We start from the raw sequence: 27,126 nt of genomic DNA, 5'->3' as shown, positions 1-27,126 counted from the left end.
CCGCACTTATGTTCTCATTCACTACAACGGAATCAAGTGACACACTTTGACTCTTTCATTCTATGTCTTTCGACATAGTAGTCGACATAGAAGTCTGCAAGAAACTTTAAGCATAGATGTAATTTCTGTCTCGTTTCAGACCGAAGTATCGTACCCCCCACTTTGGTTACGAGAATACAACGAAATTCTCCCTCTTTTAACCCAGCTGAAAAGCAGCTTTTGTTACGTGATCAAAACACTTTAACCGTAGCCACTCCCATGTCATAATATGAGACAGAGAGAGAAAGCGATTCGTAATAGACAAGAGAGCTTTTATTATTCTCAGAATATATATATATATATATATATATATATATATATATATATAATTTACAACAGTGAAATAATACTCATTAAGTAGTTACGTTACGTAATAGTTATTTAATGACACATTGGTTGTAAAATAATATCGAGTAACCGCAAGAAACAGGATCATAGTAATCAAACTATTGTTGATTTGCCTAAATAGTATTCCTACAAAATATTAATATAGGGAAAAAAGATAATTTGAGGCTTTCCAATTAACGATTGCTCTATTAGCTAACAACAACCACTGGTGAGAAATGAATGTGATTAATTTTAAGGCATACTCCCACTTGGGGTCTTCAACTATACAACTTAACGATTATTCTGTGGACCACAGACAGAACATATGCACCCAAATGTACTAGTTGATAACTTCATAAACACTGATGCCCTGCATTCCTTTTACCAATAGATTGCACTGGATGCCAGAGATAGAGTAAGAGGAAGAATATTTATCCATCTTAACTAATAAGGACTAATTAACAAGTTAAACAGAACTTGTTTTGAGGTTACAGTTACTTTATTCAATAGTTTTATATAACACCTATATACAACATGAAAAATCATTCAAACTAGCCCAGTGAATATGTCATTACGGGAAAAATGCAATATATTATTGACTAGTTACCAAACTCCTTTCAGTTGACTATAATAGTTGATTATCAGTGCAGGACTAATCACAAACACTTACCACTGATGGATGAGAAGTTTAAACAAAATGGATCAATAAGATTGATAGGATTATCGTTATTAAACTATCAAAATTTAAGTAAAAAATACCAATACAGAGAAGAAAAAAGTGACTGGATATAAAACAATTAAGTATTACACACACAACTATTCAATGGTATAATTAGTGGGTCGATCATGGCCTCCTGTTCATATACGTATATATATGAGATGATTGATGTGTGAAATTAGGGATGTTATTTTGACTTTGGTGAGATTTCTTGGACAACAGGCGAATATTCTTATCATATTCACGTCATAAATCTATGTGAATGGTACGTACAACAATACAGTGTATGAAGTTATTTGAATTACTGAATAAAAGTTAAGCTTTCTTTCGGACTAGTGAAACAGATGGTAGATTCAATATAAAGCTACGAAATCTAAAGTGTTAAACTACTCCATCGTGATGAGTTTCACATTGTTTTTCATATTATTTTCTTTATTATCTTTATTTCCTCTTACCCTCCATTTGTCTAGTTGACCTTTTATTTATATATATATAAATGTTCTTAACAAATGTATGTGTGATCAGATTGTTAGAAATGTATTGCGCTAACATATCACATAGTTCTGATAATCTTCGTCTCCTCATTACACTATCCAAATACATCAATCGGACTAAGTGCATTAAACTACTCCAGTTGTTTTTAAGCAAAGATGGATAGTGGATAGTAATGGGATCGTGCTGTCCAGGAAGCATCAGTTGGACACACTGCATACCACAGTTCATGTTCCCCCCACGACTCGAACCCAGCACCGTTCACTTCAAACACTATAGTGTCATCCACTTAGCTACTGAGTCCAGATGGACTCTGGCTTGTCCAATGAGCCTGTACAATACTCCAACTGTATTCCAGAATGTACAGTTAAGCCGTATAACCAGTCGAAAAGATAAAAAAAGTGGCTGCATGTTGTAATCAAAGTAGCTTGCGGTATGAAATAAAATTATCAACTAGTTGAGGAAAAGAGAGTTTAGTGATATCAATTTTGCTTTCAGATTAGATAAAGGAGATAACAAGAATAAGTATTGGGAATTTTTTCCTTAACTAGCCTAATGTATCGTATCCCGAGCTAGAAAAAAACCAGATATAAAATAATTAATTTATAATAAAGTATTAAGTTTATTGTCTTAATGATATCAACACTAATACATTAAAGAAAACCTCGAACTTATGAATTCGAGTATCCCGACACCTTAAGACAGAGCCTTAGTTTCTAGTGGCTCCAAGTAGACCGTTGGCTGCTTGTTATTGAATGATTGCTGTCGAAATATACATCCTGGCTATCCTCATGTATATTCATGGACTTAAATCGCATTAGTGAATAACAGAATTAAATAAGTCAAATACGAGAATGGATTTCGAACACGTATATTTTGTACAATCGTTGATCGGAAGTGAAGAAAAACAAAATGACGCGCAACGGAGATGGGGAATGAGCCAACTCCATTTAACCAAGCGTGAACCGATATTTATAGTGACAGAAAATAAGTTACAGACATGGGATGAATAAGATAAAAAATGAACACATACGCTTACATAAAAACAGTCAAGGTTGATAAGCGGATAAGCGATAGGGTAAAAATGTGGCCTCAGAAGAATGTATAAATCGATCTGTTCAAAGGTTAGAATAAACTATGTGGGCTTGACATAGTATCAGCCGCTACAAGATCTCCGGATTTACAGATAAATAACCAAAAATATCACACCATACAAAGATCCGCAAGCCACGCCACCGAAATTTTGACCATTTAGGTCAGTCAGACTGTGTTTTAAGGATACTGGCTTGATAATAATATCAGTTACACCGACTATGAACGACGGGTCTGAATAATACGAATGGAGAAAACTAGAGAGAATTATAATTCGAATCTAACATGCAAAAGAATATCACAAAAACATCAAACTTGGTGTAAGCTAGAAAATCTCACAACCAAATGGTTCGAGTTGCTATACAGATATCAACTTAATAGTGGTTAATCTATCCGAGATAATAAAAGTAAATATTAAAGGATGGGTAAGGGTTTAAATAGTTAACAATTTTTATGGATAACATGAAAATGTTAACTTAATCAAATAGATAAATTGTGACTAGCAATGGAATTCAGGATGAGTGTTTTGTTCTATCAAATTCATACCCGTTGCACAAGCTAGAAGTTATATCTGAACTTAGCAGTTCAGTGGATAAAACGTTGGGTGTTATGTGAACATCAATATTGGGACACAGGTACACCATAAATAGGAAGTGAGCATCCTGGGTTCCACTATTACCCATAATCGATCTATCCTATAAAAACTTATGACAATATGGCCATATCAACGCAATTTGCACGGGATCAACCTATGCCAACTAAAACTGAACAAAAATTCAGATAAAAATATCAAGAACGAGAGTTTTAATCGTTTACAAGTTAAGTGGTAGCTTAATTGTCTGAAGCGGTTGAGTTTCAATAATTTATTTACTGGTACAAGTCTCACCTCGCATATTCCAATTTGAACAACCAAATCATATCACATTAACCCTTAACGTAGAAAAATATGATTCAAAGGCAAGTGTAAATGAACTTCTAGGAACAACTAGGTAAGTTAAATGGTTAAATTAAAATTATATAGAATTATTAGAGATGAAACTGCTGCTTATAGTAACCAATTTTTGAAGAGCATGGGATGTAGAATTAACTGTGTGGTACAAAGAACTTAAATTAATGGTGAGAACACTTTGTATTTATTAGAAAAATGACGATTAGATTGAAACTTACAAATGCTCAGCTTCAGAATAACTGTTCAGTACAACTTACCCTATAAGTGTCAGTTATCTACAGTAAACAGTAACACTCCAAACTGTGCAAATGAATTACTTTATGGTTACTATGAGAGACAATTACTATCAATCGAAATACATAACGAAAAATACAGTATATACCATGTTACCGATTATATTATTTCACGTTACACATGGGAGATGTTAAACTGAGCTAAAATTATTTAGTTTTTGTCAGTACATGTCAATTCTTACTCTGAAAGATAACCTTGATGACATTTTTAAAAATCATATTTCCCCAATGGTCTTTGCTATTACCTGATTGACTGTTGTTTTTTTCAGTTTGTTAATTTTCTTATGTCCCATGTTATGATAATGACGAGGTTGATATAATTTAGTTTCTGACCATTTACAAAATATAAAACTATCTTGGAAGTCCTATCTTCTCTACCTCATATTAGCGTATGGATTACTAATGTTAAAGTATTATTGTTTAGTAATTGCCGTTCTATCGAATATGCCACAGAACAAGTTCGTATAAGGATAAACTCAATCGATCCGTAATTAGCAAGTAACAGGCTCCAAGTAACAGAATCCACCTATGGAAGTTAGAAAACCCTAATTTCAAACCAGTGGTGAACATAAGCTCCAGGATCCTGAGGGGAAAAAGTGGGGTATGAACTTACTTGTGGTCACCGGCTTTCATGGGACCACATCTAATGTTGCTTAAATTCATTATGGATTAGACCTCTGGGTCAAATGCTCGGGGAGTGGTCCCCTAAGAAAACCGTCTGCTTCGGTTTAGGGGCTCGGGCAATATCCCAGCCGATATATAAAATCTATCATTTATGTGGCACATATATATTTTGGTGCCCCTTTGTATCAATGTTTGTGTTCAAATGAAATAGTTGTCAATGAAAATATACCATAAACTGAATGTACAGTGGATATTTAATTCTAGAATATTATATGACAAACAAAATTTATCTGAAAAATAAAAACGGAAACAGCATGTAGATACAACAGGATCTTTCAGGAATGGATGAAATAAAAAAACACTTACTTCGCTTTATGTGGTTGATATTCCGGTTTATTCTGATACACGGAACTTGCGGAAAATGCCGATGGTGGCAAAGTTAACGGTCCCAAATCTTTATTGACTGACTTGACTCCATTTGGGACTACATAAAATCAATAAAACAAGCAAACAAACAAAAACGATGTGAAAAGATGTGAAAGTCATTCTTTCACTAAAATATCATCAATGTCACATAAGCATATTAATTAACTTGTCTTAGTTCTAGCAAAGCTGATTGATATGTACGTAGAAAGAAAGCACAAACATAATGGTTGATGGTTGCTATGCCTACACAGAATGGACAGAGAGAGGATTACACTTAAAAATCAAATAGCGTATTATATATGATGCGAAAATAGTTGATCCTATAAAGACATACATGTTATATTGTAAATCTTACGTTGCATTGATTAGGCCATAATTACACATAGAATACTAATACCAATACTGATAATATTAATAACAGGATCAACTACTTAAGTAGTTAGTTGCTAAGACAACTGCGAAGAAACAGAACTTTGCTGAATAGACTGATTAATAATTCTAGCAAGGAAACTCAAGAATAAAAAAATATCGTAAACTGTTTTGCATAAACTAAGCATACAAATGAATGTTGTAAAGATCGAATTATTTCCGAAGTGATTTTGCATTTTATACCTTTTAAAACACCAGTAAAGGGAGATCCATTTAGAAGTGTAATTGACGAGCGTGTATCTATATGTATCATTAATTACATCATGCAAAATCCTGTCATAAAAAACGAAACAATAACCGGAGTATAAAAGAAAAATGAAAATTCAAGAACTTAAGTTTGTGCATTTAATCATGCATTTCACTGATGGTTATTTTGTCATAACTATGACAATATTAATTTCAAATTGATTACTAACAAAAAAGACATAACCTTGCATCATACAGTTAAAAAGAAAGCAGTCAGAATTTAAAAGTTAATGTGAAGACTGCATTACAAATTGATATTGAAAATCAAAATAGAATTCAGATAACTATATCGGACCTTCTAAGCATTAAAAACATATCAGCGATGTAGTCAAAAGATAAGACCGTCTAGTGAATTTTGGGATCTAGTCTGGTAGCTTTATCCAATATCCAATACAGGTGGGAGGGGGATATCATCCATTGTCTTCTATGAGGACGGTCTAGCCTTAATGCAAAGCTGGTTTGCTAAGAAAACTCAACCTCTAAAGTAAGAACTTATGGGGATAAACATATAGATGTCTGAAGCTTTTCTCGCTTGTGAACTGCACCTTATAAATTAGTTGGAAGAAGTCAAACAGATATATAATGTTTCTTCATCTTTCAAAGTTTTCCAACTTATAGTAAAGCTGTACTGTTGAATGTATAATGGAAGAAATGGGTTAGAAGCCTCAGTTCACCCTAAGGACTTGTCACTGGTGGTAATTAGTTCAGGGTGGGTTTGATTTCCATGTGTTTTTCTTTATTACAAACTATACCTTAACTGCCATTCGTTGAGCGAATAATTAGACAAATGATGCAAAATACTTTGATTTTGAAGACTATAACTAATTATTTCACATTAAGAAGGATAAATCGGCACAAAATACATCATTTACCAGTAGATAAAGAAACTCGATCTTCACTTTTTGGAAATAGACTATGGAAAACGGTAGTGTTGATATACACATAAATAACATAACTGAGATGTGCTATACTATATCGATTCAAGTAATATTTTAACAAGATCAACTGTAAAGTAAAAACATCGTTCATTTGTGATGGTAAAAGTTTGGTCACAATTGATGACTATTTTTTTTATATTTATTTCAACAATTTCAGTCAGGTTATGAGTCATATAAACTAGGTAATCGAAACTCAGACAGGTTAACTTTAAATAAAAACATAAATTTGCATCATGATTTATGCTCAGATCAAAGGTGTTCAAGATAAATCTTTTTTTTTCTTTTAAACATTAGCTAACACCTAACATCATTGAATCCTGTTCAAAGATTAATCTATTGTACAACATGATACAATATAAAAGATGATGAGTCATTAGAGATCGAATTCTAATCGGGTATATAATTAATTTATAAATGATATATTTGAGTAAACAATATCAATTCATTGATTCATCGAAAAAGAAATAAACTATACAGGAAATCTATTATTAAACGAGTCATGACGTAATTGTTTATTGATCAATTCCCACTTCTTTTTCTTTTCAATTTTCTAATCATTTGTACTTTTAGAATTTTGGTCTAACAATTACATCAGTAAAAATAAAGTATGAAGTAGTATATCGATAAAACGAATAACAATGTTACATAATCTTTCATACATTATCAGTTTTGATTATGTAACTGTGATCTAGTAACTGTAACAATAGTCTAGTGGTTAAACACTTGCGCGCGAAACGGATAGGTTCTGGGTTCGAATCTCGTGAGGCGGGATCGTGGATACGCACTGCTGAGGAGTTCCACAATAAAACGAAACGGCTGTCCAGTGCTTCCAGGTTTTCCATGGTGGTCTAGCTTCAAATGAATTATAATCTGAACTATTAAAATTACTATTATATCCACAAAATCCCTTCTGATAATAATTACTGTGATATTTGTTAATAGGGGTTTTAGGCTATATCTTAACTTTTCGCTATAATTTTAGCATATTTCAATTAGAAAGCAATTAAGTAATAAATCAAATAGAATAAAAAACAATGACAAAAATCAATATACACTATTCAGTTTCATGTATATGACCATGTTTTATTTTATGCTTGTAATTATTTCATGAGTGATAATCAAAACTTTTAAAATGAAAAAGTTGGATAACAATTTGACATTTAAATTATTAATTAAATTTGTAAAATAAATAAATAAATAAATTTGGAAGCAGTGGGCATCCACAACTCCGCACGCGAGACACTAGTGACTGGTTTCATGAGGTATTTCCTGGAGTTCTAGTGAGAAGCCGTGACCAGCGGAGTTCAACCATGTCTGTTGTAAAGGCAACTATCTACTGAAGACAATAGTGGATGGTCGCGCAATATCGTGGATTGGTTGGAGCTAGATATTAACACCGTTGGATGCCGGCTCAGTGGTCTAGAGGTTAAGTGTTAGCGTGTGGAACCGAAGGTCCTGGTTTCGAGTCCCTCGTGCGTGATCGTGGGTGAACACTGTTGAGAAGTCCCATACTGGGACGAAACGGCCGTCCGGTGCTTCCAGGTTTTCAGTGGTGGTCTAACCCTAATCGACTCATGAATTCAACTACTAAAAATTGCTAAAATACCCACGAAACCCCATTTTAATAGAAAAAAATAAATCATTAAATTTCAGGTTAAAAAAGATAAGGAGTATTATTTGACAATTACAAAAAGAAAATAGATTTAAAATTTTGTTTATCTGAAAATGTAATCTGCAGTGATGTACCCACCAATAAACATAATAAAATGAAATCCACTAGCTATCGATAATGTTGTATTTTGTTCATGATTGAAACTGTACTAGATATTAATACATGGTGAAATTACAAAGAATATGAAGTTTTATTGGTAGAGTTGTGTACTCTAAGATGAATAGTTTTATTGTGAAACTTTTTCAGCAGGACAAGAGGTGAACTATTTAACAAATTTCATTTCATTAGAGAGCGTTCAAAGGACATTCATCCTACTAAAACCTTATCTGATTTTTGCATTATAGAAAAAATAAACAGAAACATAACCAAGTTGAAATTAGCTAGATTGTACTTGAAGCAGAGCGATTCAAATCTATATGAACTTGAAAATATTCCACACATTCATCTTTCATTACTGTTACTATTAGTTTACCGACATTTCGATGAAGTCAGTTGAAATAGATGAACTTGGAGATTAGTGAAAATATAGATATAGTTACCTTATGATAAAAAAAATACTTCGAATGGAAGTGATATTGCTAAAAGAAAACAGACAACGAAACCTAATCAATATAGAGAAAAAGTGTATACAAGTTCATGTAGCATCGAAGAGGTGATCATAGTATTTGTATTTCCTTTCCATTGTATGACTTCTTTAAACAAATCTTAAAAATAATTCTAATGTAAACAAAAATCAACTTGTTTTTTTTAAAGGCTAAAAACTCAATAAAAATGAAATACTTATAGGCATCGACCATATATATAGTGATTCATCCCTGGAAATTGTTTACTACACACGATAACAATACTTTCATGTAAAATACTAGCTCTTAAGTGAAGTATGTAAAAAGTACAAGCAGAAAAAAGAACAACTATTTGATAGGCAAAAAATAAAAGTTTGATTACAGTAATAAGGATGCAACCTATGTGGCAAGTACAATTTTATGTAGTCGACACTTTAGGCTTAATGGTTAAGGTCACTAAGTCCTACGTTCCAACCCCACTCAACCTAAACACTTAAAGTGTGGCTCATACCCAAGTACTCGGTAAATAAGTTACTTTGAGGGCTAATGCTATTACCCCAGACTGCTCAAAACCAAAGTGGATAGAGGAGTGAAATTTAAACTTAACTCTAATAAAAACAGCAGGATATTGTAAGACAAAATTAATCTTGTTAGAAAGATTTCAGTCTAAAGAGATTTGAATATAGAATTATTGAAATATCTGGTAACAATTTTGAGTAGTATCTCTGGAGACGAATAACAATGTAGTGCAAATGTATGCATACTTCACAATATGAGTGTTCTATGCATTATCCAACAAACATTTTTTGGGCTTATTCTTCATTTTCACTAATTTTCTATTTTAAATATTTTCTATGATTTGTCCTACAGAATGAATTGTTTAGCAACTAGGATCAGTGAATCACGATAAAATATTAGATCACATGTTTTCTTCCACTGATAGACATTAGGCAACTGTTATTCATAGTTCCATATAGTGTGAACCACATTGAATATTTGAAAAGTTAGTTACTCCATACAATTAGTAAGATTGAAATGAATATAGTGAGGAGTTAAAATACATAAACATAAGTTCAGAAAATACTGGTTATATCAATTAAACCACTACTTACAGATGTAGTTAAACTAGTTTCATAGAATATGATGAGTATTAGAGAAATTACTTATTTAATATACATTTTGCCCTATTTTTACATAAATAATAACGAGTTTATACAGTGAAAACATTAAGATGTCAAAAAAGGATGAAAATTTCACATTCCATAAAGAAACCTGGGAATCAAGGTGTACAATACTGTTGAAATAAAGGCGAAACTGTACTAAAACTTCAGAAACAAAATCAACTGTTCAAGTATATAGAGGAGAGCCAATGAGAATCGAGGACGCATCTTTCAGGCTTTTGCGAAGAATTCAAATACCACCTAATTTGATGAGTAGAAATGTATTTGTATACTGGTGAAAACGATTAAATTAATGGTGAAAAAATCTTTTTGCCATGGAGTTAAAATAATGGTGTAAAACGCAACAAATGTTCAGCTTTGCCTCTCTAGATTGCATATAACTGGCAAATTGACACTACCCCTGAATCAGTAATCATCAAGAAAAAAAACAACCTGGTGGCACTGCATTTTATTGACGAACTAACCACATAGTGTATCATTCATTTTTTGCGTGAAAGCCATCCATCCGTATTGCTACAAAGCAATTTTCCAACATAGATGATGTCAGTGCGTGATGAAAACCCTAACCCTAAACACCTAGTTTTAACCTTAAATATCTAATCTTAACCAAGAACACTGACGACTCTAATATTAATTTCAATCCCCAAGAGTTCATGAAAGCGGATATTCTTTGCTCATAAGGACGAATTAAGTGTGGTTTTTCTATCATTAACTGGCAGAATAAGTTTTAGAAGCTTTAAACAGACGCATTACATGCGTAAAATCTGTTTACATTTTATAGTACTATTGTTTACTTTCCTATAAACTATTCTTTTGCATAAGCTATTTTCTGATTGGGTAGGAACTAGTAGGAAATTGATTGAGGTTGTTTTAAGCTCGTCCCTATACTATACTGTTGCTAAAATCGGCAACACATTCACCATAACAAACAGTTGCTAATATTTGGAACTACAATTGATCAGTCACTGAAAACATATGTCATAGCGTAATTGTCGTACTGTATAGTAGGTTGAGAGAGACAAGTAAGACCGTAGGCCTCAGGAATCTGAAGGCCTGAGATCGATCATTGGGATAGTCTTTGTTCCACACAGATAAGTATTCCCATACTAAGACTAAACAACTATCAATTCCTCTACTGATTTTAATGGTACCCTTAAATGACGTTAATCTGTGACAAAAACTCACCATTGAATTAGTTTAATTTCCACAAAATCAACTTATGACACAAAAATATGGGTAGCACAGTAGAGCATCGAGAAAATTGACGATATAGCACAGTCGAAATTATTTTACTCATAGTGAATGGTTATGAACAATATTCGCATTACGGATTTATCATGTAAGGGTTACCTATAAAAGTGTTGGAGATTGAGAATGACTATACTTCAAAAAGAGGTATATATAGTCGCCAAAGTAAATTTCTTTTACACACAACAATACAGTAAAATAAGAAATCAAAATATTGATATATTTTCACATAAAAGTTTTAGGCTCAGTTTTTGAAATTTCTATGAGTAGAAACTTATTCTTATCTGTCAATAAGTCGGATATTATTTCTAATTAATTTTTTAATGTCCTTGACTAACTAAATAGTATGATAGTCGTTTCTAGATCTGACAAAACTTTTTATCATTCATAGTTGACGTATTTCCCAAATAAGTGTTATCGATTTAACCCAACAGAAAAAAATGGAGCAACAAAAACATACACACGCACATATCTATCATATTTCTGTACATTCAAAGAATAGTTCCAAAAACCATTTCAAACGTAAAGACAAATTTTACAATTTCTTGTTTTGAAATTAAGAGCTACTCCATAAGAAATAAAGATTGTGTATTGACTCGAAAATAAATAAATGATTATTATACCAGAGATGGGGGAATTGTGAAGATTGCTATATTTCATGGTTTACATAACTGGTCAGTTGTTAAGCGCTCGCTGAGAAACTTGCAGGTCTTACGCTCGAGCACAGCCTCAGAGTTATCGGTGCGCAATACTGAGGTGTTCCATGGTAGGAAGAAACAGTTGTCTAGTGATTCCAAGTCTTTAATGGTTGTCTAACTAGAACCAATCCGTGATGTAAACTATAAAATAAATAACTACTTCTAATCTTTCTCATCTTTTGGAAAATAAACTGAGAACAAAAGTGAATAAGAAGAAATTGAGTGAACTAAAATAGTTTCTAACTTATACGATTAGTAGTTATGATGTATTTTTCATAGTTAGTCTGTTCACAACGCAGAGATTGTTTTTTGCTATAAAAAAATAATGATAAGCCTTGTTCAATTTAAGGTTGGACAATAATCGTGACTGGTACATCCACCTACAGATTAAAATTAATAATAATCGAATGTTTATCTGACCTATAGAAGAGTGACTACAAATTCAGAATTTATAAAAAAGACAACAACAATGAATAGATCAAATTTTGTAGACTAATCATTATGTATGTGAATTAATCAAACGACAACAGTAATAGTAAAATGGTAAAATGTTTGAATATGCAAAACAGAAAAAAATTTAATTCCTAAGGTGTGTATATGTGAGAGAAGAGACTATTAGTTGAATGTTTCAATGATTTTCAATGATCAAAAATCAATCTACTGTGCTAATTGTTTTTTTTTCTAAATTGCTATAGTTATTGTTATTTTTGGATCACAGTAAACAAAATTAATGATTGTCATTTTTCAAAATAAAGCCTTTCCGATTTTATTTACTAGGCAAGCAAAGTAACGATAATAGATAGTGACAAGATTAAAATGTAGAAACATGAGAATATAATTTAAGTGATGTAGATTGGTTCATTTTACTTCGGATAAATTAGTATGTGTCTTATTCAGTTTATACAAGTGAATAAATCTTGCCTGAGGCAGTCGACATTCATTGACGGATATGGCTGGGAGATATTATGCATATCTACCTACTTGCCTATCTGATCATAGCTACCATGAAATGCATTTCTAGGCAATATAGAAACGTAAAGGGTGAACAGATTAAGGATACGGTAACAATTCATTTCATTGAATTGAGCTGTAATATGGAAGTGTAAATACGTTGCTTTAGTCCCAAGATTGAAAACGTCAGATGATTATGATTTAAATCTGCCTCAGTAATGCAGATGAATCCATATATCTAATAACTTTCTTCAAATTTCGAGTTTTAATATTATTATTATCATATGGGCTACACTGTGATTTAATTTGTTCACTTCCAACCACTTTTTATATGCATAACTTATTGAATTCGATATAATCATTACAATTCAAGGTTATATTGAGTACATTGTTCCACAGAAACAATTCAACTAACAAAAGCATAACGAATTGACTAAAAGTGGTATTTTATACTTAATTTATTGTTGATAATAATAATCTAATACAAATTGTTATTTTCAGGTTAAATGATCAATACAGTTGACGAAATGTCTTCAGATATGGTGTTAAAATCATTCTAAATGACATTTTTTACTTTACAGATAGAGTTTTTCATTTAACAAGTGAGTAGACACTCTAAAATGGGTTTTCTGTTGAAGTTCATGAACTGTAAGGATAAGTTGGGATTTTAATACTTGTATTTGATTTAGATACAATAGCCTATGAATTATCTGTACAAGCTGAAGACATTTTTTGTGATGTACCCATCAGATTAGATCTATTGAAAATGAGAGAAAACTGAACAGTGGACTTCATCCCACGATTTTATACAAAATAATAAACGAGGAAAATAAACCTTAAGGTGGTTCCTAAACAATTCACTCGATGATTAAAGAAACAACGCACATTTTGAAATTCAATAGATTCAAGCAACGCTATGAAGGACATTCAATTCCGTCTATGATATCCGTTCGTCTCTCATACCCGATATGGTTGGACTTCACACATTATAACTTCTATACAAAACCTTCAAGATTGTTGACACCTAAGAACAGAATGAAATTCTATCTGTTAAATGATGTATAAGTTACAGTTTCTGAGATTTAATGAATTGTCGAACATATGTTGAACTTTCGTGCACTGATCTCAAAATAAAGTTTTCTTGCTTTTACTCATCTGAAAAACAGAATCACCTGGACGATTGTTAATTTTTCTTAAGTAGATATTTTAATTGAAGATGGAAATCCTATATTCATTCAATTGAATAAAATGCAAAACAAATTAAAAATAATTATGATTCTCGATTTTATTTTAAATGTTATAATGATTAGTCAGACACTACTAACTAACTGAACTAGTGAGAGATTAATCATTTTATTAGTTTAATAAAGGTTGATTAAGACAAGTGAATAGAGACCATGTACAAATATACAATGTATACACATATATATACATATCAAAAATAGATTTAGATAAGTATTATAATAGCAATAACAATCATAATGAAAAATTTGATCAGAAGAAAGTAGTAACTGACGCGTATACATCTATATACATATATTGCGTACAACTTTTTACGTGTGTGGTACATTGTAAACATAAGTCAAATCTGATAAGAACTACAATAGAGGTGTCATAATTATTAAACTAGAAATATGATTTATTTAGTTAATATATTTTTAATTACAAGCAGCATATCAGTCAAAAAAAGTATTCTTATACTTTGAGGTGTGTTGCATGCTTTTACTATCTTTTTTTCTCGCTCTTCTCTAGATTTGAACTGATGAATAGAATCAACCAACTTTATGTCTTATTCACTCACCTACATGTCTGAATAGAAAAAAAGTTGAACTTGTTGTTGTTTAATTAAAGGAACATGAACGTTTGTCTACACAAATATATACATACATACACACACACACACGCACAGATTAAACATGGAAGGATCAGTGTGATAGTTTACTTTCCGAAGCTTTAATTAACATTTGTTAGAAATCAGAAGTTTGTAGTTTCATGAAAGGAGAGAAGTAGATTTATAATTTGTGAAGAAAACGATTAGTTGTATTAATTAATCCGTTAAGCATGATATTTCTTACACGAAAAAGAGTAACAATGTACTAACAAGATGAACAACTGAATTATTAAAGTATATGCTAATGACAAATTCAAGAGTATTCAGCCATTTAACACTACACAAACAAATTACAATCAATATTGGACTAAAAAATGAATAATATCTAAGATGTTTGTGTGTTCTTTAATTTCCCGGGTCAATACTACTAAAATTTTCGCTGAAATTCAAGGCGTTTTTTTTCGTACATAACGATTAGTGATGATACTTATGTGAATGTCTAATCTACAGTAGCTTGAGTGAAACCCGAATACTGTAACTATTAGGCCACTTACTGCTCACTATATAAACCTTACTATGATTATCATAAAGAAAATCTTAAATAGACAAACTTGGAAATTTATTATGTTCTACCACAGCATATTAGAAATAAGACAAAAAATGTTCATATCAGGTTTACATCGGCATAGAAATCCCTGAATAAATTGAGCGAATATCATATCGACCATGTAATGCACTGTCAAAATCTGTAAACTGATGAAAACAAAGAAAGCCTTCCAATAAAGGATAGAAACAGTAATGCTAGTCTTATGTTTTGAAAAAGGGGGAATAACAAACTTTTTAAACAGAGATGGATGGTTGTCAGTAGTGTAATCCAGGATAAGCGTTCCATCCTATTTGAGACTTGTCAGACGAATGTACCTGTATCATAGAGCTGGTGTTCAGCCAGGGAATCGAATTCGAATAACAAACAATTCACAATAAAACTCAAAATAGTGTCCTAAATACATTGGTTTCAATAAAATCAGGCACAAGAAGTCTTTTGAGAGGGATGCTTCGAACTGATATCAACACATAAATTTTGTGAATTTTATGAGATCATGAAATGCAAATGAGACGAGGAAGACTGAGGCCTCAATAGATCAAAAGTCTATACGTAAAGTAGTTCAAACTAAAAAAATTTATCAAGAAACAGTTTAAAGCTTTAAATTCAGTCCAATCAAGATATATATAGTGATGTCATTTACAAACATTAAGAATTACACAACAAGGTTTTGTTATTAGTTTACAAGTAGACAAAATTATGAGTATGTAATAAATGAAATCATGACTGCATAATCGATGTTAACTTGAATGTTTAACTATTCTGTCACTGATTGATGACTGAACATTAAGATACAGTGACTGAAGTGGAAGCAATATACTAGGAGCTTCTAAATTTTCAATTTTTTTAGTTGATTGAAAACAAACAACTGATACGAATCTTTTGATAATTTACGAATTAGAAGTAAACCTTTAAGAAGTAATATGCTCAAGAGAAGGAATTACTTATGAGTAAGGGAGGGTACTGAACAAAATGTTACTTAGACAACACTATGAAAATGGGCTATAAAGAGTTAAGAATATGCCTAGATATTGAACGATGAGAGTGGTAAAATAGTGGTTTTCATGTATATTTGTTTATTATTCACAATACAGATGAATAATATTTTAAACACTCGAAATATCACTAGCTTTCCGATTTTATCTTAGCTAAACCCACTAAGGGCATAACTACAGTTACGTCTACTGGTACTACCGGTATCCCGAATTGAAGTAGGTGAAGTAGGGTTGGAAACCTCAGTCTAGTGATTTAATTAAAAAACCATCAACAACATCCTGGATACAAACAAAACGCGAGGAGCAGATGTGGAAGAGTATGGCGACTTTAACATGTATTGAACATAGTGGAGCTTTGATTAATTAACTTACAGACTTAAACAAAAATCAAATTATCTACTCATTTACATTTGAAATAGGTGCTGACGATGTAGTCGATTATGATAACGCAAGCTTCGCTATTGAGCTATTCATCTTAGAAAACATGAATATTAACCAAAATATTAAATTAACGTGTACTTTTTTAGAAACCGGATAGTTATAGCCCAAAACAATAAGTATTGCTTCTGGCCTATGAAGATTTTATGTGAATAATATGGTAACTATGCCTCTCCTTCCAAAAACAAAATCTGACATTTTATAGATTACAGAAGAAGAATAATGTGATTTTAAAACAATAGAAAATCAAAGCCATTCAGGAGTTAAGTGAAAAATCCACCACAATATCTATAACAGTTCTTAAAATATGTCAGAGAACTATTTTCAAAATTTATTACATCTCCCTATAAAAAGATGGTCACATAAAAGTTGGAGTACTATTGAAAACCATGGAAAATAGGATAGCTGTTTTCCCCTTAACGATTTAACTTATTTACCCAGTACCCGGTTATTTACTCAGCTTTGAAAGTGTTCAAGAGAGCTAGTGATATACTATGGCTAACTAAACTGAATTATGTGCTGCAGGCTTGGGCCTGAGACCTAATGGTTAAAAATAAGGACTTATAACTAGCACACCGCTGCTGTTTCGCATAGGATTTACCGGAAGTATCCACCGGTAGCCTAACCAGGGATCAAACGTAGGGCAATCAGTTCTTACGGGAAGCGCTTAACCTTTAGAATGATAATCATCAATAATGAGATTGATTGAAGTCAGTGATGAGGATCATCAAATACTAACTTAGTGGTTTACACGTTAAGCGTTCGCCTCGAAGCCTGAAGGTCTAAATTTGAACCCTATCAGGAGTTTTTGATGCGCACAACTGAGTTTCATACTAAGACGAAACAACTATCTAATGCACCTTGGTTTCCAATAGCACTGGAAGTAGTACCAATATGTAACGAAAATTCTTTACAAATTATACCGATTTTAAAGAGGCTTTTAGCAAAAAGTTAGTTTTATTTAACAATTTTTATGCAGACTGAAGAATATAGCTTTAACATTAATCCATATAAACTTTGTAAAATTATTCAAAATAAAGATTACATATAGGAAGACAGAAATATATTTGAAAGCAAAAGTTGAATTGTTACATCAGATCAGGTAAAATATACAATATTTGTGAATTAGTAAAACAATACATATGTCCTAAAATGAATACAATCAACCTTAATCGTAAAAAATGTCAAATCATAGTTTTCCAAGTAAAATTATGGGGCATATAGTACCTAAACAAACGCAATCATCTGTTTTCTTTTTTAAAAAGATTAATTTTGCTGTTTTTTAAAAAAGTATACAGAGAATTTCATGGAATTTAATGTAATAATGTACAGAAAATATTTTAATCTTGTTTTAACCCATTAATAAAACCCGTTTACACAAAGTTATAACCATAAGTAACAATGCTTAATCAACTGAAGTAATAATACCGATCTATCCCATAATAAAATTATATCAAGAAGTACCGTAAGATGATTTAAAATTTGTTACAGACAAACTTATTGCTCATTATCAATGGTAAGTTTTCGTTTTCTAGGTATATTTCAATTAATCAGACAATGGGTTGTATACTAGGTGTTTTGAAACAAATAATATAATGGCTAGCTATACTTCACTACATAAGTTCCAATGTCGTAATAACATCAGTAATATTTAGATATATCAATCAATAATTGGAATTCTAGTTTTTAAACCACAGTAGTAAATAAAGTATTTTCATAAGAGGGTGATCTAAAGTTAAATGAATAGACGATATTTGAAAAGTACAATAATTATTAAAATGTTTGTTAGGCTGACTAAGGTGAATAGTTAAAAGTGGTTTTAAAGATTTAGCAACTCCTTGATATATTCACCGCATAAAAATAACGCAAACGTTAGCCTAAAATGTAAATGTTTTGCTAAAGTAACCCATGACAGGATATATATGATAATGTTGACATTGATTTGCATGTTTATCTCAAGTATATTTGCAAATTTATATGATTGAATTAGTTTTTTAATTAAGTGATAAAGTACTACACATAAAATAAAGACCAACTAACTGTTTTTAAACAGAAAATAAACCAACATTTTTAAAATACATACCACACACATATGTATACTGACTAAACGATTATTTTAACAAGTAATTATAACACAATATTCATTTACATGTAAGACCAAAGTACGATGCACTAAATCCTGTTACAATTTTATTCTATAGTAGAATCATACTTAAATGTTTCATGTGTACACGTTTATCCAAAACATTTACACACCTAAGAAAAACTTATAGTTTTTGAATACAATTGACTTTTTTAAACGCTCCTTACAACTTGAACTACAGTGGAAAAATTGGTACATTGATGACGTATAATCACCAGATGTCTTAGACATTTAACTCAATAACTGTCATGGGTGAAAACATTGTAAAATTGAAAAAATTCACTTAAGTATTTAGGCAATATAATATAGGCCCCCAAATGCCCTGGTATGGCTGAGAGTGGGGAAAGTCCGCTCTCCCTCTCGAAATGCTCTCACATGACCACGCGTATATAGCCTTTGCAAGGGAAGTCCTACTCACTGCCTTCTCGTGACATTACTGCTGTTTACGAAATTGAGAGGACGAAAAGCGAATGTCCGGCACTTTAGCCGGATCGATGGACACGGAGGGTCCACTTAAGAGAGTTGGAAAACTCTGATTCCAAACCAATGATGCACGTGGGACCCAGTATCCCGAAGGAACAAATGGCGTATGAATCAGTCGTTGGTCACCGGCTACCATAGGACTGCATCTCCTCACGATGCTCCACTACCTTGTGGATCAGACCTTTGGGTCAAAGGCTCCGGGTATGGCCCCCTAAGGAAACCTCGTGGCGGGGGTGTTGTTCACAAAAGTGAGAGGACGAAAAGCGAATGTCCGGCACTTTAACCGGGTTGGTGGATGTGGAGGATCCACCTAGGGGAGTTGGAAAACCCCGATTCCAAACCAATGGTACACATGGGCTCCAGTATCCTGAAGGAACAAATGGCGTATGAACCAACTGTTGGTCACCGGCTACCATGGGACTACATCTCCTCACGATGCTCCACTGCCTTGTGGACTAGACTTTTAGGTCAAAGGCTCCGGGTGTGGCCCCCTAAGAAAACCACCTGCTTCAGTCTGGGCGCCTGGGCAGTATCACAGCCCTCACACAAATCAAATGAGATTTGTGAGGCGCATATTTATCTGGTGCCGCTTCGTACCAATATTTGTGTTTAAATAAATAAATAAATAAATAAACAACTATGGACCAGTGATAGCACACATTCAACTAAAATTACTAGGGATTTATACTTGTATGTATAAAAGAAGTCAAAAAATAGATTTAGTGTTAAATTGCTTCTCCATGGCCTCATACCAACTGATATATGCATATATATATGCTGCAATAAATTTTTCCACGTATTACATCGACAATCGAACATAAGAACGAAGTTATTTTATAGGACTACAGACAAAAATCCTACTTTTTCATCAATATGCAAATTACTTGGCTAGCGATACAAAAAAGTGAGAAGTGAAATAAATTTAATTAGGATTTTACATTAACTGAATGATGTTCTGTTTACTAAACACGTTGATAAACAAGATTAGAAACGTAAACGGCAAATAAACGTATACGACTACTCGAAAAAGCAGCCTGTATTAGGCTGACTCACAAGTTAAGCATAAAAACATGGTAAATAAATTTACAATTACTCTAAAAATACGTAGGTTATGGATATTATGTTCTAAGAGGCTGTTAAAAGTAAAAAGGAAAACAGATCAAAGTAAATGATGGTATATCATTAAATCTTTTAACTATGTTACTTTACATGACTAGGAAATCATAAAGTTATTGAAAATCAGTCTGATAGCATGATGCCAATGAAACCAGTAATTTTCTAAAATGAAAAATTTTCCGTTTTGCCATTATTCATATTTTTAGATATACTGGCATAATGAAGACCAAGTTAATGATATCAATGTCGGTAATGCTCAAGTTAGTTTTGACTCGTTGCAGCGGTGTGTAGATATTCAGAACTTAAGTGGAGGTATGAGGGTGGTTTTCACTTTTCGGTTGCCTACACTGTGGAAGGGTTCTTTCACGGCACTTCGTATTGAATCAAGAAGTCGCAGCTTCTTTACCTAATTCAGTTTGGAGTGCCATATATTCTGAACAGAATAATAAACTTCTCTTTACAAAGAATTGGAAAAACAAAAGATAAATTCGCTGTACAAAACTAATGATAACCTTAGTTTTTATATATGCTTTACTTTAATGTCATGAAATGGGAGACATACATTATCGAAACGTTATGTAGTTGGTTCCCCTAACAAGTTCAAATGATAAAACATATCAGCATAAACATCCTATAATTTAAAAGACCTGATAAGGTTATACAGTTATAAATTTATATACATAGAAAAACTATACAGTGACGGATACTGTAGTCAATCTAAAGTGTAACGATCGACAACATAAAGCACAATAACTTTTAAATATAAGGCCAAGATATCTACCTATAAATAACTGGCAAACTGAGTAAATATACTAAATCTGGGGTAGATTGGACTAAAAAGTGGAAAAGTAAGAATTAAAATGGTGCTTACCTTGTGAACAATATGCTTTAGGAACAACAGAAAAATATGCAACGATACACAGGAATCTGCATAAATTACTTATGTAAAGAGTCAAGCGTTGTTTTGTATATAAGAATTTAAAACTAATCCACATGGTTAGTTTGACAAAATGAAATTAAATCCAAGTAATATTATTGGGAATATCTTATGAATTATTGTCATCTACATCAGCTTCCGTGCGAAACAAGGGTAATGCTTCGTATGTCCCTAAAAAAGATAAATAAAAATAGCCATGACTTAGAAATATTGCTAACAAAGTCGAGATTATTCAAAATTTCGATTTCAGGATTTTAAGTAAATATTATCAGGCAGATAAGTGATCGGATAAATAGACGACATAACGGTTAATAGAATTAACCACTGACATAAAAAAATTTTTTCATGCTCTACAGGATCAAGTGTATTGTCATTAACAGAAACTCGGTAGATTGTCTACAGTTAATGAATATTGCCGGTGTACTGAGAATTCCCCGTCTTATAAACCCCAGTTTTTATAAGAAATATAAAATAAATATTACAAAAGAGGACAAAAGTCTGACGAAATATTGGGGAACGATGCACAATGGTGCTAAGACGATATGCTTACTTAAATACCTAACAGTAACTAAACGCGTGTACTTACATTGCAGTCAAAAGTGCTAACAAGGTCAACTACTCGAATATTTGAAGCGTTAAAACAAAATTGGACATCGATAAGTTCAATAATTATGCATCCCAAACTGAAATTAAAACAAGCTCCCTCGATTGGAAACCAATAGTGTGATTTGCATTCACAGTTTTGTTCTCGAATAAGCGTTTTCTGCGCTCTATTTAAAAGTACAGTGGTATTTTTCCTCTCTGAGTAAATTCTGTTATCTTGATCGTTAATAACGTGTCAAGGCTACTGTTTATACTTTTATTGAATTTCTTCCAGTTGAAGTATTCGATTGGCTTATCATCTCGGTTTCTAAAGCACCTTAACGTCAGTACTTTAGAGTTCTTTGCTTTTTCTATTGTGTCTGTTAGTACTTTGTTCCTAACTATTTGTAGTTTTCCACATTTTAGTCAAAGATCACAGTGCGACAAGTTCAAAGGTTGATACCATGAAGTCTGCACAAATCCAACGCTTGCGGCTTTCAAACGATCCAGTAAGAATGGTTGCGTATGGCTCTGTCGACAGTGCTGTCTGGTTGCAAATAGCTAACCGAGGCCATCTCAATGGCCAATGCTGAGAAAAAGTGTCGTAACAAGCGCGGTCGGGACATATCGGACAGAACTCAATCTGTCGACATGCAGATTGATGTGAGGCAAGCTGAGGTGAGTTCGAAAAGTGCTGACTCACATCAACCAAAGGAGGAAGAACAGCCTCCAAAGAGGTTTGTCCCAAAAACTCGAGGAAAGACGTTTCTTCTGTCTCCCGTCTTCAAAACGTATCCAGCAGGAAGCCGCAATCGCAAGGCTCGGTCGGCGAACCATGAACCGACCTCTCAAGTCGTCGACAACCCCCCGTAATCCCATAGTATGCCTGACGCGACTGTGGGCACTACTCCAACCTACGTCGATGATTGGGCACAGATTGTAAGCAAAAAACGGCATAACGACGAAAAAGAGAATCCTGCCCCATCAGAGTAGTCGAGAAATCGAAGACTGATCACAGCGACAGATCAGTTATTTTTCATAGAATCGAGGAGAGTGAAAGCTCTGGACCGAAAGCACGTTTCGAACATGACATTGTGTTGATAAAACAGCTGCTCAATCAAGTTATGCCTCAAAATATCTCGGGAGTCACCTTGCTAAAGATGTATAGACTAGGTAACCTGGCGAATTTGAAGCCTAATCAATCCAGACTACTTAAAGTAGTATTGAAATCTCTAAATGAACACGACCTCATTTTATCAAGTGAACATAAATTGAAGGGTTCGGGAGTTTTTCTCCGTAAGGACTTACCGCTGACGGACCGTGTGAAAAGATGGGAAGCCAAAAAAGAACTACAGCTTAGATTAGATGCTGGCGAAAAAGACCTAAAAATTGTGAATTTTCGGGTTGTGAGGCTTCGGCAGAGAATGATGCCGAAGCCAATCTGGGTGAAGCACGAGGTCACTTAAATAGGCTTCGGGTCTGTTACAGCAATGCCCGGAGCTTGATCGATAAGCGATCGGAACTAGCTGTACGGATTGACTCTACTAAGCCAGACATAATCACAGTCACAGAAACTTGTCTGACGCAGTCTATAGATAGTAGGGAACTTGACCTCTAGGGTTTTACATCAGTAAGGGCCGACAGAATACAGAAACGTAAAGGAAAGGAAGTAGCTCTATTCTTTAGGAATACTATCCCATTCACCATTATCGACAGTGTATCCCATGAGAGTGGGAAGTGTGAACTAGTTAGTTGCCGCTTGAAATGCAAGGGACAAGAACTGCTGCTTGGTTTGATCCTTCGTAGTCCAGGCTGTGAGGTAAATTAGGTCCTGCTAAGCAGTCTCAACACTTTATCACGAAGTGATCGATGTCTAATCCTAAGGGACTTTAATGCACCCATGGTGGACTGGGGAAATCTGCGAACTGAACCGTCAGCGAATTCCTTCGGACAGGAACTAGTTGATGCGGTAATCACATGTGCCCTAGTGCAACATGTGAAAGAAGCAAATAGGTACGACCCAGGCTCTGCATCATCCTTACTAGATCTTATATCGACTCACTATGAGGATGACGTTGCGAACCTGGATTATATGCCACTCCTGGGCAAAGTGATCATGCGGTTTTAGACTTTGGCTTCCATATAACTATCGATCAAGAGCACGAGTCAACTCAATCTAGACCTAACGTCTGGAATGCAAACATACAAGACATCATGCACTCAGCATCATCAGTTGATTGGACAAGAGACCCAGAGTCCTCGATCGAAACGGCTTGAGACGTATTTCGAAGTTTACACTTAAAAGTTACAGGCCCCCACATCCCTTGGACTACACCTAGGGGGCCGAGAAACTGCCCACCATGGTTCAGTAGGGAGGTTCGCATCCTTCTCCGTAAAAGAAGGAAAATGTGGGATAGATTTAGGTTACTGGGAACTGATGAGGCAAAATCTCAGTATCAAAAAGCTCGGGATACCTGTGCCTCGACCCTCCGTAAGTCCAGAAGGCTGTACGAAGAGAAATTTTTTTTACGGAATCCATAGAATGCCCTAAACGCTTGTATTCGTCTATATACCAAAGGGCAAAAAGAAGAAGAAATGTTCCTTCATTATAGGGAAACAGTACTGCCTCATTATTGTTGGAGGACGACTTCGGCAAAGCTCAAGTATTCTGAAAATCTTTAGCAATGTGTATACCATAGAAACAACCTTCCCACCAGTCCATGAAAATCCCCCCACACAAACACTGGACAGCGCGACCATTAAAGAACTCGATGTCTTTGGTCTGCTAATTAAGCTTGACATAGGCCGGGCCCGATGAACTGCATCCTAGGTTACTAAAGGAATTAGCTAGCTTTGTTGCGATCCCTTTAAGTATATGTTTTAATCTATCCGCAACCCAGAGTCGTCTACCAAAAGACAGGCACAAAACATAAGCCTGAAAATTACCAATCCATTAGCCTAACTAGTGTGATTGTTAAAATCTTAGAAAAGATTATTCGGAAGGAGCTGTTTAAGCATCTCGATGAAAACCAGATCCTCTCGGAAAAGCAACATGGTTTTAGAACAGGTTACTCTTGTCTCACAAACTTATTAGTCGCTCGTGAAACCTGGTGCTCTCTTAAGGACCAAAAGTTACCTGTAAACGTAGCCTACATCGACTTCAGCAAAGCTTTAGACAAAGTTCCGCACAACCGTCTGTTATATAAGCTAAGGAATGTCGGGATTGGAGGCAATCTATTGATGTGGATAAAAGACTTCCTAGTTGGGCGTCAACAAAGAGTAAGGGTGAACTCCAAGTTGTCTAGCTTGGAAACTGTACTCAGTGGAGTCCCACAGGGTACTGTTTTGGGGCCAGTGTTATTCCTCTTGTACGTAAACAACCTCCCTAATCTACTACCGTCATCAGTCTTGATCTGTGCTGACGATGTCAAGATATGGAGAGCGATACAAAGTAAGGGTGATAGCTTAGAACTCCAAAACGACCTGAAGAAATTATCTGAATGGTCCCAGACCTGGCAGCTGCCGATAAATACTTCCAAGTGTGTTGTGATGCATATTGGTCATAAAGGTACAGATACATACACGATGAATGACACTGAGCTACCTATTGTCCAGACACACAATGACTTAGGAGTCATCGTTAGCCAAGACTTAAAGACTACTGCGCACTGTCGTGCAATAGCCGCCAAAGGTTTTAGGGCTTTATGGTCCATACGTAGGGTTTCTAGTCACATCGACGCTTAAACGGATTTGACTTTTTATACAGTGTTCGTGCGTCCTAAAATTGAGTACTGAATATAAGCGGCTAGCCCTTGCCTAAAAATAGACAGTAAGCTCTTGGAAAGGGTTCAAAGAACAGCAACTAAGCTGATTCTCGGAACAGCAAAGCTCCCGAATGTTACTAGACTGACCAAGCTAGACCTATTCCCGCTGTCATATCGAAGAATCAGAGGCTATCTGATTACAGTTTTCAAATTGCTTAGTGATAAATTTGCAACTGATATGCCCTCATTTTTCTTGTCTTCCAAAACAGAAAATTTACGAGGGCACTTCAAAAAAGTTCACAAGCCCAGAACGAATTACTTGTCAGCTGACTATCGACTTTTCCATCGAATAATCAACGAGTGGAATTTATTACCCCAGCACGTGGTTGAGACTCCATCCGTCGACCCTTTCAAAAGAAAGTTGGATCAACTGAAAGACCATCAATATCAGGACTAACACAGGCCACCTAGCCTCCTGTCCTTTCCAAACTGAAACTGAAACTGAACTGAGATATGATGGAATAATAAATTCCTAGTAATATCAGTCTTCACTCTTCTGTGGTAAGAATAGGTCTATAGTCCTATATCATTCCTTTCAATTTGTTGCACTCTAGAAGTTCAGTCTCATGTGGAGTGTGTTAACAGAAGGTACAGACATTGCATGTTCTTGTACAAAATTCCATTAATTCACTTCTCGGTGCAAGAAACAGAACTCGTGACATAAAGTGTTTGATCTTGATTTTTGAACTTGCTTAGGACGCCTTCTCAGATGATCACTTCTAGATGGAAGAAAAAGACGAGACATGTCAATACTAAGGCCATTGCCTAATCTAAGATAAACCAATATTAGATCACCCCGTATTCTACTGTAAGGTAACGGAAATAAGTTGGCGTCTTAGTCTGTCTTTATAGAATAGACCAGAGAGACCGTTCACCATTTTGATCCCCAGATGTTAGACTATTCCTAGCATATCCACCTCATATTTTAAACAAGGACTTACTGCTTGAACCCCATATCCCGAATGCGATTTCACAGAAGTCGGGTGTATTATCGTAAATATTTCTTCCTCCACGTATTAAAAATACTTACGAATATCCCATCAGACCCTAAAGCTATTGGAAACGGCCTTTAATAGTTACTCACAGTTTTAAGGGCGATGCTTATTATGACTCCTAGATCTTTATAGTTCATTACTTAAAATAACACGACACCAAGTCCTGCGTAATGATATGAATAGTCATAGTTGTTTAACTGCACCACCACACTTGTTAAAATTTACTTCTAATGACCACCTGCACGTCCATGAAACCAGTGGAATAAAGTTATCCTGAAGTATTATTATATCT

General features: G+C 34.0%; 1 protein-coding gene across 1 annotated transcript in view; it reads right to left on the bottom strand.

Moving 5' to 3' along the window:
* Nucleotides 1–21,585, bottom strand: part of Smp_133250 (putative discoidin domain receptor) — a gene marked incomplete at its 3' end in the record, with an annotated part of 88,566 nt that extends 66,981 nt beyond the window's left edge. The window contains exons 1-2 of the mRNA XM_018793423.1: nucleotides 21,368–21,585; nucleotides 4,901–5,018 (exon numbers count right to left, since the gene is read on the bottom strand). Coding sequence (XP_018647937.1) covers nucleotides 4,901–5,018; nucleotides 21,368–21,491 — 242 coding nt within the window. The 5' untranslated portion in view covers nucleotides 21,492–21,585. The remainder of the gene's footprint in view (nucleotides 1–4,900; nucleotides 5,019–21,367) is intronic.
* Between the last annotated feature and the right edge of the window lie 5,541 nt (nucleotides 21,586–27,126).

The sequence above is a fragment of the Schistosoma mansoni genome, chromosome 1 (genome assembly GCF_000237925.1).
Source record: "Schistosoma mansoni strain Puerto Rico chromosome 1, complete genome".
NCBI classification, from domain to species: Eukaryota; Metazoa; Platyhelminthes; class Trematoda; order Strigeidida; family Schistosomatidae; genus Schistosoma; species Schistosoma mansoni.
Note: the sequence above shows the minus strand (reverse complement) of the source record. Positions and strands in the feature narration are given on the sequence as shown.